The 22,004-nt window shown below is 38.2% G+C and overlaps 1 protein-coding gene across 1 annotated transcript; it reads right to left on the bottom strand.

Annotated features, from left to right (window-relative positions):
• Positions 1 to 1,230: 1,230 nt before the first annotated feature.
• On the bottom strand, positions 1,231 to 21,113 carry LOC139125161 (cubilin-like). Its single transcript, XM_070691265.1, has 15 exons — positions 21,071 to 21,113; positions 18,785 to 19,126; positions 15,071 to 15,412; positions 13,424 to 13,765; positions 11,665 to 12,006; positions 10,740 to 11,081; positions 8,878 to 9,219; positions 8,003 to 8,347; positions 5,831 to 6,139; positions 5,100 to 5,444; positions 4,592 to 4,849; positions 3,464 to 3,607; positions 3,045 to 3,063; positions 2,077 to 2,165; positions 1,231 to 1,365 (listed from the first exon to the last, which is right to left on the bottom strand). Exons 1-15 carry the CDS (start codon positions 21,111 to 21,113, stop codon positions 1,313 to 1,315), a joined length of 3,657 nt encoding a protein of 1,218 aa, XP_070547366.1. The 3' UTR covers positions 1,231 to 1,312.
• Between the last annotated feature and the right edge of the window lie 891 nt (positions 21,114 to 22,004).

The raw sequence follows: 22,004 nt of genomic DNA, 5'->3' as shown, positions 1-22,004 counted from the left end.
TCATTTAAAGTAAGAAATTATGACCTTACTAACGTTCGGGGAAGGCATACATATATAATCGTGTTACCTATGGTAATGTCCCATTACGAAACACAATATGCTCATAATAGTATTTTAAAATTACGAATAGTTTTCTTCATTGAGAAGAAAAGAACAGAAGATGGTTTACACTCTATTTCAAGGACATGCAACTTCTTCAATTTCCTTTTAATGCTTTGAAAACTTCGCATTTTAAAAAGTTTCGACAAAACATATTAGAGTTGAAAAATCATGTAACAAATCGACTTAAATTCTTGAGATATGACTGGATATTTTGAGTATTCCAAAATAAGGTGTTTCGAGTGGAGCAAGATATAAGTATAATGTCCAAGGTATACAACTTATTAATATGCAAAATTTTGTTTAATGCTAAACATGTAATATTTGTTACTAAACATCAGTTAACAACGTATGATTCTTAATTTTTCAAAAAATAATTTGACCGAGTGTTCATAGACGTTCGTTACAGATATTATAAGTTAGGAGTCAAAAAAATGGCAGTATACTATATGTCTTGTATTATTTCACAATGCGGTGCACTGTAGACACTTGTAGCGAAATAGTGTGATTCTTTGCATAATTCAGGCTTCAAAGTCTCCGGTGAATGCATGTAGGTGACTCAATGAGGACTCTCAAATCGTTACACAACTCGTATGGCCTATTATTTATGTGGGACCCCTGTGAAGCTTATGGAGTAAATAAAGTTAACACCGGCATAGCTTTGTAAAAATCTGGAATTACGTACAGATTAAACCGGCAGGTGTGGCGGTTATTTTTCTACTTTCAAACAACGATGAATGCTGGGCAATTTAATGCTTTAGTACCAAAATGTAAAAAGTAATCCTATTCTTGACTTTGATGTTAGAAAGTTTGTTTGAGGAAAGTTTGAGCTAAGGTCTTGTCTTTCTTTTTTAGGTGCGTGAACTATGTTGAGATGATGCATAACACGATAGTGTTTTTTACGATCTAAATGGTGAACGCCCCTCAAATGATCGTTAACCGTTATAAAAAGACACCAGAAAGCTATCGGAAGAAGAACGGATAAAGCTTTGTATTGAAATACACTCCATAATAATAATGCGATGTCTATCGATAGAGAGATACATCACCATAGTCTGCTTACAGCACCATTCTCTGCTATTTTTTCCATTACAGTTAGCATCACATGAAAACAGTAACTTATAAGCCTACAGACGATTAATAAAATTTTGCGTTTTTCTCTCCGTAAAAGCTAGGTTTTTACTGCCACTGTTAATCATCAGATCCATTTGTCTTAATACATCTTCAAATACGTCTCCTCTGCTGGAGTGTAGGACTTTGGTTGGTCTGTGTGGAAATAGGCAAGTTGAACAAATGCATGATTCATTTATTCTTTCGTCCAGCCATCTATTCATCCATCTATCCATTCATTCATCAATCAATCAATCCATCTATCAGCCTATGCATCCATCAAACCATCCATAAATTTATTCAACTAAGTCCTGTTCATTCATTTATTCATTCATTCGTTCTACTGTCCGATCATTCATTCTTTCATCAACTCGTAAACCCAGCCTTCCATCAATCCTTGTTTTCAACAATCTGTTGATTCGATCGTTCTTCGTTCATCATTCGATTGATTATTGATCGATCGATCGATCGATCGATTGATTGATTGATTGATTGATTGATTGATTGATTGATTGATTGATTGATTGATTGATTGATTGATTGATTGATTGATTGATTGATTGATTGATTGATTGATTGATTGATTGATTCTTTCACTCATTCGCAGATACATTGATTTTTTCACCTATTCACTCATTTATATACACAATAAACCTAATGTACATCCCTAATGTATTGACTTTTGGATTTCTTTTTTTTCACTTTGTTTCGGTACACTTCCTTTCACATACTCGTATATCTTCATTACATGCAATTCATTCACTAATTTAAGAATGCCTATCGTTATAAGAAGTCTTATCCTTTCGACCATAGTCTTAATTGAGTTGAAAGGCGGCGCAATTATTTTCAGATACGTAGGATACTTGCCAGGTTTCTCATATTCACCGAGTGATTTCATGGGAATATCAATTTCACTGTATATAAATTCTTCAGGCTCAAGATAGCAGTTTTCATCCCTTTAAAAACATAAAACATGCATGAATTAATATTAATCCCTGACATAACTAAAGCGTAGTTAATTCTTAAGCTACGGCTAAGTAATTATCAACGTTTCTGAGACCGCGTCGTCCGCTTGCAGCATATGCTTGATGCCTAATCAATTCGCTAGAAAGTTCTGTAGTTTGCTGAAAAGATTACGTTTGGAATTACTGACTGTTTATGCAAATGATGTAACCAAACCTTGACGTATTTAGACTTTTGAGTGAATATCAAACACAGAAAGTAAGCACAATGATTGCTGACAACTCAATGATTATTGTCATTCACCATGGCAGTGGTGAAATAATTGAGAATGTGTAACAAGAACTAATGCAAATTTTTAGTTTCCATGAAGTTGTGGAAGTCTTAGACTATAAATGTCACTGTACTTTGACCTCTTTGACTGGACCAAACTAGCAAGTTAATTCTATCCAACCTCGGAGAATGGTAATTTCTGCGTAATAGTTGAAACAAAGAAGGCCTAACTATTCAAACGGCATTTTCTAAGGCACTGCTATCATACAGACCAGACGTGTATATAGCCGCATAAAGATATATTTCTGCTGTAAGTCCGTGATATCATTTCCGTAAATCCATTTAAGGCGTGTACATGAAGATGCTATTTTTCCTGTTTCTGTTGTACCAATTTACCGTCAAGTGTTTTAACAATCCTCGTAGTTCCATTACGCGATGCAGAATTTCATTAAAAGGGTCAGTGTTGCTTCTTCAGCGTTTCATATTCAGTGAATATCTATTACAATAAGAACTTGCATGACGTAATTGTAATACTATAGCTTTATGCACGGAACCCTTGTCCATTCATGACAGTGTATTTGGTAATAGCTGTGTAAACTTACCCGATATTCTTCGTCTTGTCTGTAGAAATGGAAGGGTAATGAGATAAAATCAGTTGATGTCTATGCCATTATTGTATCCAATCATACCACACAGCAAATGTCACATTTGTGGAACTGATAGTTGTTAATTTAAATCAAAATCAAAGTTTATCATTTCAAATGTCAAAGTTTTCTCAACTGTTATTCGGTACGAAAAGATAAAAACACACATTGTATAAAAAATCAAGCACCTTTTGCTCCAGGGCTCGATACCGAAGTCACCCTGAGAAGCTGAAAAACAGCTACTTGCTACATAATTAATTCAATAGGTTTACTAAATGAAACTTTGAATAAACGAAACACAAATATCTTCCTTCAATTACTTTGAAATTTCACTTCATATCCCTGAAATTTCCAATTAACCATGAAAGGGTAATTACCTGTTTTTCCTTCATTACCAGTTGTTGCTTCCTTTCGACGTTTTCGTCGACATTTGCAGATGCATAGTACAATGATTACAGTCGCGATGAGACACAAAGCAGTCGGTACGGCGATATAAATAATGACCCATGGAAATGTATGATCTGTTTTGTGAATTAAAACAAAAACTTGGTATGTAATATTGATAAAAGAAACTCATCGTCACTACTGTATGCGCATTTAGTCAATCGACTTGCAAATAAACACGTCTCATCTTAACCCGTGATTTGGTTCAATGAAACCTCGAATACATACTGATGTTTCTTAATTGAGGATCAGCCATTCAACGTCGTCAAATAGTCCTCTGTCTCGATTGTCACAAAGTTTTGAACATAAAATTAGTTCTTACCGCTTTGACAGTACTTATTGGCGAACTTAGACAAATGATATAAAACACACATATCTATTACACTAACTATCATGGTTATTGTTCAGCGTCTCTACAATAACTTATACATACCTTATATCTTTATCATTTGATATCACACTAGTGAACACTGCACAAATTACTGTAATACATATTCAGGAGGTAGGGAACTATTATTGGTAAACTGCTAAAAGGTCATATTTTTACCATTATATAAAAGTTTTAGTTAAAAATTTAAGGTTGTTGTCGAACAAGGAACAAATTTTAATATTTGTATTTACGTAATCAGAGTTAAACCTTTGATAAAACCTTTCTTCACGCAAATTATACATACAATTTACCTTGTGACTCAAAAACACGGTAGGTGTAAATTGTAAAATACAGTGTTAAAGATAATTTCAATGGGTTAGGAGCCAGTATACAAAAAATAACTAACACACAAGCGCAAACGGCGCACTGCGAAATATGTGTAGATTAAAACAGTCTGTTTATTATCTAATCATAAAGTAAGGAAAACAATCTAAAGTAGAACGTTCAAAACACGGAATAGCTACAAACTGAAGGAATTGACAAAATGATGTTGGAGAGAGAGAGAGAGAGAGAGAGAGAGAGAGAGAGAGAGAGAGAGAGAGAGAGAGAGAGAGAGAGAGAGAGAGAGAGAGAGAGAGAGAGATGCTAGTTTTGTAACATTATAACTTGTCAAGGGCTCATGTTTACATACGTAACACGTCAACGTATATGGATGACATGGTGGCGTTTTCTTCATTTGTAGCAGTACACGAATACTCTCCAGAGTCATCAACAGATGCAGCAGCAATGGTGTATTCATTTTTATTGAAATTCAAATATTCTCCGTTGTAATACCATCTATAGTCGGGAGGTGGGATTCCAGTCGAATGACAAGTCAGGGTTACTCTATCGCCCTCTGTGACCGGTTCGTTGTCAATGGTTATCTTAGGAACACTTGGAGGCATTGGGTCTGTGGACGAGTAAAGCGTACAACAAGGAAATGAAAATAAAGAACCGTTGACTTCATAATGTTAAACAAATTATGCTGATGTATTCTTTTCGTTTTTCATCATTTGGACAACAAACTTGCGATTCCATGGGTAGATCAATATAGACATTCCAGTTGACCACATGTAGCTATGTAAAAGTGATTCAAAACATGGCAATTCCAGAAAAAGTACATAAGTTGAAATTTTAAAAAACTCATAGATATGACCTACCTGCTGAATAAGTGATGTTAAATCCTTGACTCGATTCAATTTGGTCAGTGTAAATCTTTACCCACACTTTGTCAGCCTTTGCTTCAATAAAGTCAGGAATATTAGAACTGGTGATGAATCTGTACAAACGACTATCAGGATCACTAATGAGCGAGCTGGTACCAATTTCGATATAATGTTGATCATGCATAAGATCAAAGAAGTTGAAAATCAAAAAGATATGTCGAACACCTGGGATCGATATGTAGAATAAACACCTCAAACCGTTGCTGTAGGCACTATGCAAAGTCGATGACCCGATATGTCCTGAACGTTGATTAATAAATCTTCTTCCGCAGTTATGTTCTGTTAAGATAAGAGTATTAGAAATATGATGAGTGTTTTAATTTTGCCTTTCAAGTGCAATCATGAAACAATGGATACATGTTTATCATGACACTGTATTGCTAAAGGTATCGTCGAAGGGTTGTTCCTTCCACATAATGACGTATTAATATGTGGTGAGTATGCTTTATCATATACCCGGATTCACTATAAAGAGAGAGAGAGAGAGAGAGAGAGAGAGAGAGAGAGAGAGAGAGAGAGAGAGAGAGAGAGAGAGAGAGAGAGAGAGAGAGAGAGAGAGAGAGAGAGATGGAAATGGCATATAACTTTTGTCGTATTTGAATTTATGGATGTCTCCCATTTGAAAACTGCATATTTGCAAGGCCTATGAACGATAGAGTTCTCACCGACAGAAAAACTGATGACCAGGCGTTCCGGTGGCGGTCGGTCTATCAGTAATATCATGTTACAGGCTACTTCTATGGATTTTTGATCGTTGTAATGCTTTATTAAATTTCCATGCCTCGCTGAACCGCAGCTAATCTCGGCATGACGAGATAATCCAAAATTGAAATCAAGAGAGATACTGAGAGCATCTGGAATGCTGATGAAGTACACGCAATACGCCTCGTCGTCATCGACATAATGAGCAGTCTTTCCCTTTTGTCGAAGTTTGCCGGTAGCGTGATTTGAGGATCTGCCCCCACATGGAGCACCTGTTGAAAGACGATAAAAATATGGAATCTGAGAAATCAAACGACTGTAAGAGAGGACTAAAATCACAAAAATATCATTTTGCAAGCAAACTAAAGACGGAAATATGGAATAAATATAAAAAAAGGTTCAAATAGTTCATTTGTATATGATTTAACCATTTGAATAATATATTTGATTAGTAGATGAGATTTAAGGGAAACACCCATTATAATTGCCACGTAGTTCTATATGTCAGTGACCACGACTATCACTCGCAGTAACCCAACACGGAATCTCTGTTTCATGCCGACAATATAGGATACGATCATGCAAAAAATAAATAACGCAACACTTTTCATTCATTATTATTAAACGAAATTGTGATCCTTATTTATTTGCAGGAATACCCGAAAGACTGGCGCGAATTGTGACTAAATGACCATTGGCGACGTAAAACTTTGACTTACTGACTTCGGCGAGAAGCCAAGCAAATTTGACATTGGATTACTACGTCATAGTCGACAACCAATCTTCTTCTAGTATAATGTCACCATGTATTGTCGTGATTAAGTTTCGCAGAATAATCGAGCACTTCTTGCTTACATCTTTGTGATTAATGCACGAGTAAACTGGGTTAGCGACGACTTTCAAGAGCAATATACGTAGCTAACCACAATAAAACCTCTAATCCGCCACGTGAAAATGCATAACATTAACGGTCCCTTGAATTATAATCAATTCGAAATGAATTGTTACGTCTTTGCTAGGGCTTTGTAACAACACAACTGAACGCCGAAATAGTCCGCGAACTCTTTAAATATAAAAAGGCTGCCTGGTCAAAGTAAAATATTTTGTCAGGTTAATAATGTTATGCTCCTAGGTTCAGTTTCTTCAGTATGTAGTTGGTCTTTGTGATTCAGGTGCTGCCACTGTGTCGATTATAAATCTTGCACAACAAAACAACAGGCTTGCTAATAATCGTGAAGTTATGGCATTGTTAGATCTTATTTCCTGCCCTTTGAATCACGTTGGATTTTATACAATTCGCAGTTCTAGCCTTTAAGAAGAGTTTAAGTAGCGGTAAGGCGTGGTAAATTCCACAGGTTGAGTTTGGTTTTGTGACAAGTGCAGACGGACCCATACAGTTCCAGTGATATGCAACGGTTGAGAGGAATTTGGCCACACATTCCATACATCCAACTGTCTTATTTTACAGGCTCCGTTAAATTCCTCTCTGCAGCTCTGCAACACTGGCGGTGACTAGAACGTGATGTGCGTCCGACACACTCTCCAAAACAGATTTTCAAACATTTTTCAACATTCAAACAGCGTAGGAACTTGAACAGCTCATCGACGGAAAAGATTAAACTGCAACTAAGGATGTCGCTAGGTATGCTTAGAATATTTTTTTTGAAATAAAGTGGTACCGCGAACAACTGAAACCGCTGTGAAAACATCGTCAAGTAAACTTGTCATAATGGATTGTTGCGGTGCAAAATATCGAAACACATAACAATATAAGATGAGCATATTTTTTACTTTTACTTGTGTCTTACCAGAAACACATCGCTATACCCCTCGGCCTACGGCCTCGGGGAATAGCGATGTGTTTGTGGTAACACATGGCCCCTCGGGGTAATGGATGGGCGCTATAGCCCTCATGACCAGGCAATAGGTAAATTAGCTGGGCAGACTCATATTACTATAGTGTAGCAGACTCTGACAAGGGTATCACCATCAGTGACACGATTTTTCAGCTTTCGTAATTGTTTGATGCAAGCATTCAAGTCACTTCATTAGTTAGAGCACAGTACATTCAAGGTAAGGGGTATTACCTTCTGACGGCAATAACGATAAACTTACGACATCTATCTCAGTCTCACCTGTGGAAAATGACACGTTGAATCTGCTTACGAAGCCGGTAGTACGTTCAGTGTAGAATGTAATCCAAACCGCATCCGTCGCAACTTCCAATGGTTGTTGTAAAGGTGGGGATGAACTGTTGTATTTGAACAGAACTTTATCATGAATAATAAGTCCTGTACCAACTTCGATGTAGTCACGGTGGCTTCTCATGTCGAACTCCATGAAGATCAGTTTGATACTGAACGCTTCCCGTATATGTATTATGTTATTACATGGTACATTGTTGCACTCGTAACTGGAACAATCTCCTGATGAAACATATCCCTCCTTAATATCGTGATACCGCTTTCCGCAATACGAACCTGTCGAGTTAACAATTTAATGAGTTATACATGCCCTGTGCTCGCATGGGCGATTGAAAAAATGTGAAACGTCGTTTAATTTATGTGGTACCATAAACCCGACGTTGAGGGCAGGGGTTTTCGAGACACAATATTGCTCAGACGTCCAATTGACATTAAAGTATCAAAACGTTGCTCATAAAGTCGACAAGAATTGTATACATTCATCTAAACTCAGCTGCTTTCAGCGGTTAGTGCTATTGAAATGAAAATATGCAACTCTTTTGAAGACCCTACGATGTCACTTATGTATCATAAAACCGACAGAATCTAGATTACCATTGTCAATTACAGTTATAATCGGGAGCTGCATATACCAAAGTGTATGTAGAAACTTGGGATTTGAAAATTACATTTTTTTCTGACACCTTTTAATCAACGTACAGGCAAATGCGCACACTACATGCAATGAAACACTGGACGTATTTAGATACAATCTTCATTTTCGATCGGGCATTAATATATACAACGGAATCTCAATAATTCCTTACCTTCAGAAAAGGCAATCTTAAATCTACTCTTGACGTCAATACCACTATTATTGTGGAAAGTCACCCAAACTGTTTCTGATGCAATCGCCAAGGGTTGATTTGAAGGAACGGATAACTTGTCGTATCTGAAGAGGATGTTTTCGTGCAAAAGTAGCCCAGTACCGATTTCAACATAGTTATGGAGTCCAATGTCAAATTCAATGAACATCAATTCGATGGTTAGCGCCCCTTGTATTGTTATCACATTATTACAATGTCCTTTGTGACAGTTGTTACTGGAACAATGCGACGATGAAACGTATCCGTCTTGGATGTCATAAAATCTTTTCCCACAATTTGATTCTGTCAAATGAATAGGCCATTGTGTTCATATAATATTGGTGTGCTTCAAAACGCATTACATTACCATGCCCTGTCATTATAACGGTCGATTGGAACAACACGACTGACCACAAATACACGGTAATGATTTGTTTACATGCCTGAGAATATCAATAACGATATCAACATCGTAATTGTACTTTGTACAAAGATAATAATCAATCACAACACAAAATGATGTACTTGTCGGCCAAGTTTGGACAATGTCTTCTGAAAAAAACTCCGGATTTGCAAATTTTTTACAGCGGCGTTACAGTGCGTCGCTAGCTGTGATATCGCAGTGGTGCTAGTGTTGTCTATCGAAAGCGCTCGGGTCAAGAGTCATAGCCACAGTACATATCGTGGTACTGTGACGGTGACCCTTGACCCGAGCACGTTCGATGGACGCCACTAGCATAGCAGCGGCGATATCATTGCACAAGTTCCTTGGCCCCGTTGTCTATCGCGTGGAAAATTTTCGTAAATTTTGATAGTGACGGTTTTCTTGGGTTCCTTGATAATTTAATAGAATAACACTCTGCCCTGACCATTAACGTTTATTTATGGGATAGGGCGAGAGGAAAGCCAAAATGTACGGCCTCGTCAAGCTTCGCCTTCGCCCGTAAATAAACTTTAATTGTCAGGGCGTCGCCATTTATTTTTATATCGAAAACAAAGTTAGATGGTTTAATGGCCTGCGTTTATAGCCAACCTTTACAAACGACCTAATGTTGAGGAAGAATTTCAAAACAGCATTTCTTATAAGAAATAATAGGACGGGAGAGAAAAGTGCAAGAGATACAAACTCTGTACTTGGTTAAAACGTTAATTAAGTACGACAAACGAGGAGGCTCAACGAATCATTGTATAAAAAGTTACTCATCAACATGATCATAAAATTGCATATTTTTGACTTTCATTTCTATTTCAATATTTACTTGCATTTTTTTACTTCATAAAGTGGCTTTTGATAGCGTTTGTTTTCATTACGTTTTGAGTTTACTTTGACATGATATGCTGTAGCGATTTAGCTCGAGGCTTCCCCTAAATAGTAATTTGGGAGCTTACTGTTTATAGCATACCAGACTATATTAGCATAACACAACTCTGACTTCATGCACCTGAATTGAAGTTGACATGCAACTACATGTAAAAATGACAGCCAAAAAATTGTCAATTTTAAAATGTTGAGTAAAAAATTCAGAAAATGATTTCGTAAGTCTGCTTAGGTACCATACTCTTGGTATTATGGAGTGGCAACCTATATTTTTCTTACAGAATTCAAACTCAATCAGCCCATAGGACCCAAAAATATCAACCGAGCAAAAATAAGTAAATAAATAAAAATTAGGAGAAAGATGACTAAAATTTACTACTACTGTAAAGTTAACGGACAATAAACTGCGCGGGAGCGTTCAAGTACAAAACGTTTTAAAACAAGGTATATTAATTTGTACAGGGACGATCACATCTATACATGTACATTAATCAATTATCCTTACCCGCAGAATATGTTATGTTGAACCCACGTTGCTCGACAGCTCCATCGGATTTGAAAACAATCCATATAAAATCTGACGCAATTTCGAGTGGAGGTGGCAGGAAAGCGTAATGTTTCTTGTACTTTGAGAGGAAATTTTCGTGCAAAACTTGCCCGGTACCAATACCGATGTAACCCAATCCGTCCCTAATGTCATAATCATTAAATTTCAATGCTATACTTGAGACATCAGGGATACTTATCTGGTAAAAACAGAGGTGGTCACTGCCATCGTAGTATGGAGAACTCGGAGATACAATGTTACCAGTTGAGGTATTGTGGAAATTATTGCCACATTTCGTTTCTGTAGGTTAACAAATCAAATCAATTAACCGGTCAGTCGGTCAATCAGTCTGTCAATCAATCAATCAAACAATATGAACTAATTGATAAAGAATGTATTTTCTGAGTGAACGGAAGAAGTCGGTAACTCTACATTCTCGAAAGCAATTCCTTAACCCTTTGAGCGCCAAAGTCAATTTTTGTCGTCCTTAAAAAATATACCTAAGTTAAGTTTTGTCAGATATTTGCCAAAATATTGACACAAAACTGTGGCCAATGTAATGTTGTGTTCATTTGGTCCAGAATTATAAAAAAATGTACAGAAAAGTTCATAAAATGTTGCACTAAAATTTTGGCGGGAAAAAATGAAGCACTCAAAGGGTTAATATGCGTCAGAAAGAGGTTATACTCAGTTGCCTTTTTATGTGGATCGCTAAACTAGCAAAGAACGGCTGCAGAGTTATGTTCTCGATGTTTTAAAATCTCCTTTCACTGGAAAAGAGAACTTATATATCAAAGATTGCTAAGATTCAAAGAGTCTATCGGTGGAAGAGACGTGTGACAAGGTACACAATTATAAAAGCGTTACATTCAGTCTTTCTTACCTGAAGAAAATGCTATATGGAAACCTCGTCCACCTCCACTGTAATCTGAGCTAAAAATCAGCCAAACGGAGTCTGACGCAACTTCTAATGGAAGCGGCACAGGGATATAGTCTGATGTGTAATTAATTAGCGAGTTTTCGTGCAAAATTGCTCCCCTGCCAACTTGAACGAAATCAAAGGACTTCTCTACATCATAGTCGAGGAAGGCAAGTATGATACGTTGCGCTCCTGGGATGCTTATGATGTAATGGCATATCAGATCGTTGCTGTAGTCATTTGGATAATTCGGAGATGTAAAACTGCCAACGGTTTCACCGTAGAAGCTCTTGCCACAATTTTGTCCTGCAGAATAAATGGACAGATCGTGAGATAGATCATAAATGACTAAATTAGAGGTAACGGAAATGAGAATCATCCCCTTCTTATACAAACTCCAGACAAACCATCATATCACGAGATGATTAACCAGTGTATATAAACATATATTAATGATTTTTTTGTCTTTTTGTTACAGGCATACAGTACTCATTCTAATAAAAATAGACGCATAAACGTGTATGTGCCTCCGAGGCATTCTTACATAGTCATGCTTAAACATAGAATCGCAAGAAATCATTGCACATATATCAATCATTGTTTTAATCATTTTATCATACAAAAACGTTGTCGCTATGATTATATATTATTGCCTGAATACATGGGTTTATGTGCCCGTGAGCAGTTGACAATTTGCCCTACGCCAGGAGGGCAAATTGTCTCCTGCTGAGAGGGCACATAAACCCATGTATTCAGGCAATAATATTTTTAGTACATGCATCTTCACAGTTAATGCTGATACGATATTTAGTTACATGCAGGGCATTTTTCAAACAATTTTTCCATTATCGACTAGAATCAAACCGATTTTAGCGAAAGTCAAAATAGTGTTCACATGAATATTTTACATCTAGCGTTAAGCATCTACTTTGACGTCAAAAACGTCGAAGGGCTTCACTGGACCGGGTAACTATGGAAACTGGTCAGTACATAGATCACCGGCCCGCTAACTCCCCGGATGTTCCTACTCAAATCAAAGCATTGATTTGCACGCACATCGAGGTATGTAATAAAGCTCCTTCATTTGCATATCATGTTGACATTTCTTATTTGAACCTTTGCCAAAAGTATGTACGACACGAAAGCATAGCAGGTTGACGTAGCCTATAAAAAGACGAAAAGTGCTAATGAAAGACGAGACATGTTATTAAGAATCTATATCATTTTACTTTGCGATGTTTTATTTTGTGTTGTGGCTAGTCGATGGACGTATTCGTGTCTTGAAGAATGGTATATGCAACACAATGCAGAATGGTCCCGAGGGCAGCAATTTTTATTTCAACAAATACATAACTCTCAAAGCTCAATAAGCTGTATCTTTTTCAGAACTTTTGTTTTGTGGTTTCCCTACACTTTCTGCATTGAATACCCAAACTGTAATTTAATGCCAGGTATTTAGCATATCAACACAAGTCCGGACTAGAATTCATTTGTAAACAATAAGCAATGATCACTACACACTTACAGCTGTGTTGACTAAAAAATACTCGAAATTTCAGCATAACAAACGGATTAGGGTCAGACACGGTAGTTAATATACAAAAGCAGAATACTGAAAAACTTGCCACAAGCTACAGCGTATGTCCCAATAATTGATTATTTGTGTTCTGTTGCCATTTTAATTCTAGTGTTTTATTGTTACAGTCATTGTAATTCGTCTTACCTGAAGAAAAGGCTATTCGGAAACCTCGTCCCCCGACGCTAAAATCGGAGCTGAAAATCAGCCAAACGAAGTCTGATGCAACGTCCAATGGAGGCGGCACAGGGAAGTAGTCTTCTCTGTAACTAATAAGGGAGTTTTCGTCCGAAATTGGTCCCTTGCCGACTTGAACGAAATCAAGAAATGTCTCTACGTCATATTCGATGAATTCAAGTCTGATACTTTCCACTCCCGGAATGTTTATAATGTAATGGCATTTTAGATTTTCACCATAATAATTTGGATAATTTGGAGATGTAAAATGACCAGCGCTAGTAGCGTAAAACGTCTCATCACAATTTGACTCTGCAAAAAAAGAAGAAGAAGACATTATAAGATCTTTCATTAATGTCCAAATGAGAGGCTACTTGAAGTATAAATTACCACTTCCTTACAAAGAACAAGATTCAGAACAACGACTCCCAAACACGGGAATTTAACAATTTGCCAGAAACACAGCATAATTTTGAGTTGGACACTGTTGTTATTAAGAAGCTCAAGTTTGTAATTTACTACGTTATATATATTATACCAGAGGTGAGTGATTTGGTCTTCTTGCAATATTTATGTTAGTTTTATTGTAAGACCAGGTGCAGACACTGTTGCTGTGCCAATCTTCATCTACGTACCCTCCGCTGCATCTAGTAGCTGCTTGCGAAAGGATAAAATACGGTAATACATTGCGTGCAGTGGCTTATTCTTCGAATGACAGTGCTTTAATATTCGCAACTTCATGTTTGAGGTGCTTGATTTCAAACAGATTGTAATTTACATTATTAATTATATAAAAGACACTCTAAAAGTATCATGCTATGGCAGGTGAAATACAAAGTAGGTAATGCACAGATATTCGTTATTTCCATTAATTAGTTGAATACAATAAACTTGATGTCGCTCTAACAACTTCATTTGCTCTAAGGTAGAACGCACCTCGGGACAGACATTCGGACTCTCAAACTTTTACAGCTCTCTTCTGATATACCACATGTGGGGGTTCATTTTAAAGCTCTTGGAGAAAGAAAACTTTTCACCGGCTTAGTTTTTCGAAATTTGAAAATTTTTATTTTTCTCCATAGAGTTAACACAGGGATGGCGGCCATTTTGAATTTCTAATATCGGTAAATCTTGGGTAATTTGTTTCTCTAGTACCAAAATTTGCACGGTGACCCCCTATTTTTATTCTTGATTTTGAAAGAGAATGATTGAAAGATTCCTTGAGGAAAGTTAGAGCAAAAGTTTAAGTCTTTCACTTTCGAGGTGCATATTACCTTAAGTACCTTGTTAAGGTTTCTTTTTTCCTTCTATTCGTAACTATACCTTCAACATGACAAGCAATACTACTAGAATACTGACAGTCTTTGTACTAACAAGTAGTGCATGAGAAAGGAAGAGCAGTTACGTAGTCTGTAGAAATAGCATAAGTTTCTTAGAAAAGCCGAACGATACAAGTCTAGATCTACACTGCTTTTACTTTATGTACTCATTAAGGCTGTGGCTTGTCTAAATGATTGCCAGCGTGGGCAATCATTTATTTTTAGCTTATTATATAACTCTGAAGTAATTATATTTTTTATATTTTAATTGTCGTAGCATCTCTTTAATTTGTCTTACCTGCAGAAAAGGTTAAATAGAATCCACGTCTCCCGGTACTTGAATCCGATTTGAAAATCAGCCAAACGAAGTCTGATGCAACATCCAAAGGAGGCGGCGCATGGATGTAGTTGGTTGTGTAATTAATTAGGGAATTTTCGTGCGTAATTTGTCCTTTGCCGACTTGAATAAAATCGTACGACGTCTCTACGTCATAGTCGAGGAAAGTAACTATTATACTGTGCGCTTCTGGGATGCTTATAATGTAATAGCATGTTAGATTGTTACCATAGTTACTAGGGTAATTCGGAGATGTAAAATGACCAGAGTTAATACCGTAGAAATTCTCACCACAGTGAGGCCCTGGAAAATAAAAAGAGATGGTAAGGCAATTAATGACTTCATTATAGGTCATTAAATGTACAAATCATTCCTTATTCGATAGGCAAGATGCAGAAAAACAATCTTATAAAAGCGAGAATTGATTAAAATACGGTATACAATTGTTACGACATTCATACAATTATGATTGAGCAACCTTGGCATTTACTACTAAATGTTAGATATGGCTATTTTATCATATGTACGACTTTATCATATATACGACTGATGCCGTATGTTGTGGGTTCGAATCCGATTGAAAAATATCCGTATTTTCTACCCTGGGTTGGTAACACTGCTGGTGGACACAATTGTCCCCGCGGTTATCGTTCGCCCAGTTTAAGCGATGAAATTCATTTCTTCGCTTCGATAAAGTGTGTATATGCGATGTATGATAGTGAGCATGCGTGCGTGAGTGCTTCACGAACTCTACAACGTGTTGAGCGGTCTCAGTCAGAAAATGTAACAACTTAGCCGGCTATTGAACCACTCTTTTTTTGGAGTGGAGATTTAGCTGAGTGGTTCTGTCTGTGGCCTCTCAGCTAGGCGACTGATGCCGTATGTTGTGGGTTCGAATCCGATTGAAACTATCCGTATACCCACGCCCATATTGCTACATCCGAGTGACGTTCAACGTAAAATATCAGCCGTGATATGAACGTCATCAGTTTTAGAGTTTTCCCGAACTACATTAGCAGTTTGTTGGTAAACAACGTAAACAACAAAATGGCTGCCGCTCCCCACCTACGAATTGATGTCGCCGAAAAACTTAAAGGGCTTCGAGGAACACGGGTATTTCTGGTTGCAAAATATGGAAATATCACGTTGAGTCTTGAAATGTTTTCCCATGGTATTTTTTTGGTCAAGTTCTAGCAAACATTCTGCCGTTCGCACGGCGCCGGCACTGTGCACGGTCTCCACCGAACAGGTAGTGAGCGCGTGGCGTGACAGCGATGTCGCGCGCGCGACGAATGTTGACATGGCAACTCTAAAGGTAAACTAACAAATGGCGTCCCCTCTCCGCGCGAGTCCGTGCAGTACGCCGATCGAAATCAGGATAGATTTAAAGCTGAGCAGTTTTTGATCGGTTACAGTTGTAATAGCATATTGCACCTTAAAATGTTCCTTCTGTATAACGTTTTTGTATCCTGGTGTCTTTCTTCTTGGGTTTCATTGAGATATGGACGACTTGCAGCGATGTCGCGCGTGATGTTGACATCTTCGTCGTATACTTTATGAATGAAGCCTGTTCACATAAACATTCTGATATTTATGTGGAAGACGTAATAAAGTAAAGCCTCAAAATCAAAGGTTTTTTCGTTCTATTCGTAAAATTCCCTAAGATTATGGGCATGGGTATATGATAAATCGGTAAAAATTACCCAATATCGCCTGTTCCTTGTATCGTATCAGCATTCGTGTCATTTGCGCTGCGTCAGACACTCGACTTCGAATCGTATCTGATGCAGCACAAATGACACTCATGCTGATACGACACAGGAACAGGCGATATTGGGTAATAACCTCTAATTATCTTCTAGGAACAGATGTAATCATCAGAGTAGCAAACTCATGAATGCATTTGTGTAAAATTGATTTATTATTAGTGGTACAACAATCCCCATTAAAGGTATAATGTCACCTGTTCCAGTTTTGCCACAGTTACCATGGAAAGAGAAAATCTAACCAATCACCGATTTTAAGAGGGTGGCCGCCTTTTAAAAACAGCACCCTCACATGGGCATTTTGAATACCGAGGAACGCCCCTTTGACCATTTATGGGCATTTTTAGATTACAGGTGACCGTATACCTTTAACGTATACTCATCGGATAGTTTCATTCACTTGGATGGAATAGTACAAGTAGTCTCGCTGACAACCGCATGTGAAATAATTTTCTGATATACAACTTTGCGAAGCTCTCAAAGTATGAACTATTTTCCGCTCACTCTAAAACTTCATGTACGAGCTTAAAATGACCTGCAACTTTATGTTCGGGGTCCATAATTACAGAAGCATTGAAATTTAAATGATAAAGTATACATAAAGCAGAGTAAGTTTAGACCAATCATTTGTATAGTTATCACATGGGCGAGCCAACTTTGTCATCTGTGATCAGAAGATAAAGGAAACTATACTGGGGTCGTTCTACGTAACGATTACGCACTTCTATGTCATCCTATGTAAATGACAAACATGGCGCCCATATTTCTCAGGCTATCGAAATTTGTTTGATAAAAATGGTGAAAATCTGCCGTAATTTTTACTAGAGTCTGACAACAACATCTGCTTAGCAAATTTTGAGTCGCGTTTTGTTTTTTGTCGCCAAATCCAATATGGGGATCTGTATCAGTATAGGCCATAATGGCACCTCAACTTTCTTTCTAAACCTTCAAGTTTCATGCTTGGACATACAGCTTCCATCGCGACTCGGGAGTTAAGGGCCCATCCAGGCCATGCGCTGATCTTCAAAAAAAGAAAGTAATATTTTCATCTACGACAATACTAATCAGAACTACAAAAACACAATAGTGTGACAATTTATATCGCTGATGAATTTCGTGATATTTTTCGGAAAAAAACGAACTCCGATTTTCGACCAAGGTCGGCCATGACTCAGCAGACTCAGTCGATTTAACTTTGTCTGGGTAAAATATTTTGGCCATGGCCATATTTGAAAATCGTGTACAACTTCGCGGAAGGTCCTTGATGTGTGAGATCATCTGGCATTTGCTCCATCCTTGCTCGTTTGGCAACTCCAAAAGTAGTTCTTAACTTGAAAAGCAACATCGTTGAGGAAAAAAACCTTTTCGCAATCCGAAAAAATGATAAACTCTGGGCTTGAGTATATTATTCCCTAATTTATTTGTTCGCTCAGCTCGAAAAATACTTGTGACGTAATGACAGTATTACCACGAGTCTCATGGTGACACAGGCATTACGTTAGTCGTATATTGTTACGCCGGAAGGAGAAAAACATCAGGCAATATTATCTAGGTACTAAATTTCTCATTTCAATACCAATGAACGATTCTCTCATGTACTGAGCGATAGTGATGAACACTTGTCTGCAAGTACCCTACCAGATTGTAGAAGCAATATGTAGCGTATAATAGCTACAAAAAATTCCGATGAAATCGAAAGCTCATATGTTAAGTTTAATTTTCTTTTTGTCGAAGAGATGCATTATTTTTGGCGGTGACTAGACCATTGATATTCAAATATTACTTAAGTCCAAAATGACGAATGCAAAGCAGTGCAGAATGTTCCCTCGCATATAATTTATCTTTTTACTTTTAGATAGTACTAAAGTGATTATTTTGCGTGGTCAAGGCATTTTTAAAATCATCTTACCTGGGTAAAATGCTACATCAAAACCACGTCCCCCGTTACTTGAATCTGAGGTGAAAGTCAGCCAAATCAAATCCGAAGCAATTTTCGTTGAAGGCCTGTCAGAGAAGTTTTCAGCTGTGTAATTAACTAAGACGTTTTCTGGCAAAATATCTCCAGTACCAATTTGAACGAAATCATAGGACGCCTCTACGTCATAGTCGATGAATGCAAGTACGATATGTTGCACTCCTGGAATGCTTATAATGTAATGGCATCTTAGATTGTCGCCATAGTAGTCGGGATAATTCGGTGTTGTAAAATGACCAAAGTCAATATTGTAAAAGTTCTCACCACATTTTGACCCTGCAGAATGAACGAAGAGAATATAAGATATCGCACTTATGACTAAATGTGGTGACTGGAGAGAGAGAGAGAGAGAGAGAGAGAGAGAGAGAGAGAGAGAGAGAGAGAGAGAGAGAGAGAGAGAGAGAGAGAGAGAGAGAGAGAGAGAGAGAGAGAGAGAGAGAGAGAGAGAGACTTTTTCTTACTTTAAACAGGTTGTATTAATCACCAAATGGTCATTACCAGAGTTTTTTCTCCTTCAAGCAGACTCACATATAAATGTAGAGTCATAAAAGGCATCATTGTAACTGCTTTTAATCGGAATTATACATCTCTTTCTTTACGAATCCCCGTCACTGTAATCGCACTGTGTTATATGTACTCTGCACCGATTTCAGAAGCGCCCGTTCGTACAGGCATAAAAAATAACAGCCTGACAGCTATGTAATTGACAGGCGGGTCTTATTCGGTCGAATGCATCATTAATTAACACGGCTATAGGTTTAAGAGGATATTTAGGCCTTAATTACCTTTGACCCAATAACTGACACAACCGCCGAGTCATAGCTGGGCATAATTTATTCAGTCACTCTAAGTGATCGATCATGATAGATTTTAAAAAGTATGGTGACACCTGGCTTTAAAATTTGATAAATACTTTGTGCACAGTCAAAGTTCTATAGATTTTTTGAGTATTAGAGATTTGGATGTTGAAAGATATGAGTACTATACAAACTGGGGGTCCTGGCTCAAAATCCCTCTCTAAGCCTCCATTTCACTCAGAAGGCTCAGAACACGCAACAACGTAACTTGCCAAAAATACGCAACTCTCTTCAAAACTTGGTGTTCTGGGGCTGTGGTGAGAACGCCCTCCTTCTTTAAGCCATGTCACCCAGAAGGGCTCCAGCACCATTTTGATACTGGATCAAACTATTTGCAAAAATACAATTTATATAGGTACCCCCACAATGTAAGATGGCAGATACCAAGAAGGCGAGGTAGACTGGCAGAAGCAGGGTATAGGGGTGTTATGCAGCGCTGCCGAAAAGATTGCTTACATCATTAGCAAGGAGTTATGAGTGTGGGGCTTTGCAAACAACCACACAAGTTGGGAGTGTCAGGCATTCATGTCGTGCTGCACCTCCTCCCGCCACAGGAGCCAGGCAACACAGTCGTACGCTGCTATAGGGCGACAAAAGGCTTCGCTAAAATCCTGGAGGACCCATACTGGGCCTTCCAGCAAGAAGCCCGCTAAGAGTCGCTACCTCTACTGGCTGCCAGATGCGCCTCGAGATTTGCAAGAGGGGGCCTTCCGCAAAAGAGAAGGGAAAGAGGTCCACTGGAAGCCCGCTCGTACCCTTAGAAACCTCACCCTCTCCGTGTCTGGAAACCCTTTGCATTGCGAGGCCCTGCACATAGGTTTAAAGTGTATTGAGCCGCACCTGACTAAGCCTCCAAGCTATAAATCTAGTCGAGAGCGGGTACCATTCCTTTTATTTTAATCAGGAGCAAATATGTTACTAGACCGCTAAAACTCCAACCAGAATTTAACCCTTGGGGTCCTGATCCTTCTTTCACATCACAGTCCCGAGGGTCTCTTTAATGTCTCGGTCACTCTTGCAACACTGGCTTGGTCTCTTCAAGAAAAGGCAAAGCAGTATTATTATCATCAGCACCCCTAACAACAACAACAACAACAACAACAACAACAACAACAACAACAACAACGACAACAGCGACAGAAGATACTGTAGTTGCAGCTCGTCTTGACCATATTTGATGTCGGAGAGAAAACTTCAGTGGTGTCTCCATGCCGGTTTCTATGTATGGAAACAGAAAACTTTCAATTTGTTAGGTCAACCACAGCAACCACTGACACAACAGAGTGGTGATATTGCTTTTATTCAGAAACCTGTCACAAGACCAAATCCCCTATAAGAATTTCTTGGCTGCATAGGCACATACCTTCAGTGCAAGAGTTCACCGGACATACTTCCCAAGAAGCCATATTTCTAAGCTTGTATCTATTCGTAGGGAACTTACGTCAGTGTAGAAAACAGGATAGACGTCATACTTTTGCTATCCAGAGAGAATCAATCCTAATAAATAGCCCATGAGCCTTTATTGTCATGTCTTCTGGTACAAGGACATCCTGGTCTTCTATGCCTGCGCAAGGCTTCAAAGGCACCACTGGCCTCAAGGCCACCATACCCCCAAAGTTGCCTTGATAGACAAGGTTGAAGGTTTCCGATGCTTCTATTTTTCTTTGCTCTGTCCATGCCTTTGAGGTTCTTTGATATCTGAGAGAGCGAAAATCTGTGGATCCGCAGAAGGTGTCTCCAATCTGGTGCCTATCTTTATGGAGACAGAACATCTGTGGCTTAATAATCCTTCAGACTTTATTAGAAGTATTAAATGTCCAGGAAGACAATTCGCTTGAGGTGAATTGTCTCGATATTTACCCTCAATCTGCTCTATTCGTGGTCATTTCCTGTTGTAAAGTGCTCATTGTCATCACCAAAGAAGTCTAAACGAAATTCATCATCAATATATCTGATGGCAACTCAAATTCGGTGTTTCTTCACTGCTTTGAGGGAAAAATCCTCCAGTAATAGATCAAACTCGTTATTTGCGGCCAGCTTGATGCGATCGAAGAGAAGAGTCCCACTACTGAGGACAGCCAGCTTGTCTGTCATTTCTTGTTTAGCTGTCTGCGGGTGGAGTTGCATAATTTGCCTTGCATAAGTTGGCGTGTTGCGAGGTGGCGGGTTGTTAGCCTCCTGAGTGAAATGGAGGCTTAGAGAGGGGGTGTGTACCAGAAACTCCAGTTTGTATACTACTGAAAAGGGGTTGTAAGAATAAAACCTTTGCTTCTCTATCATACCGAAACTGGCTACTA

The sequence above is a fragment of the Ptychodera flava genome (assembly GCF_041260155.1).
Source record: "Ptychodera flava strain L36383 chromosome 3 unlocalized genomic scaffold, AS_Pfla_20210202 Scaffold_25__1_contigs__length_14229661_pilon, whole genome shotgun sequence".
NCBI lineage: Eukaryota > Metazoa > Hemichordata > Enteropneusta > Ptychoderidae > Ptychodera > Ptychodera flava.
Note: the sequence above shows the minus strand (reverse complement) of the source record. Positions and strands in the feature narration are given on the sequence as shown.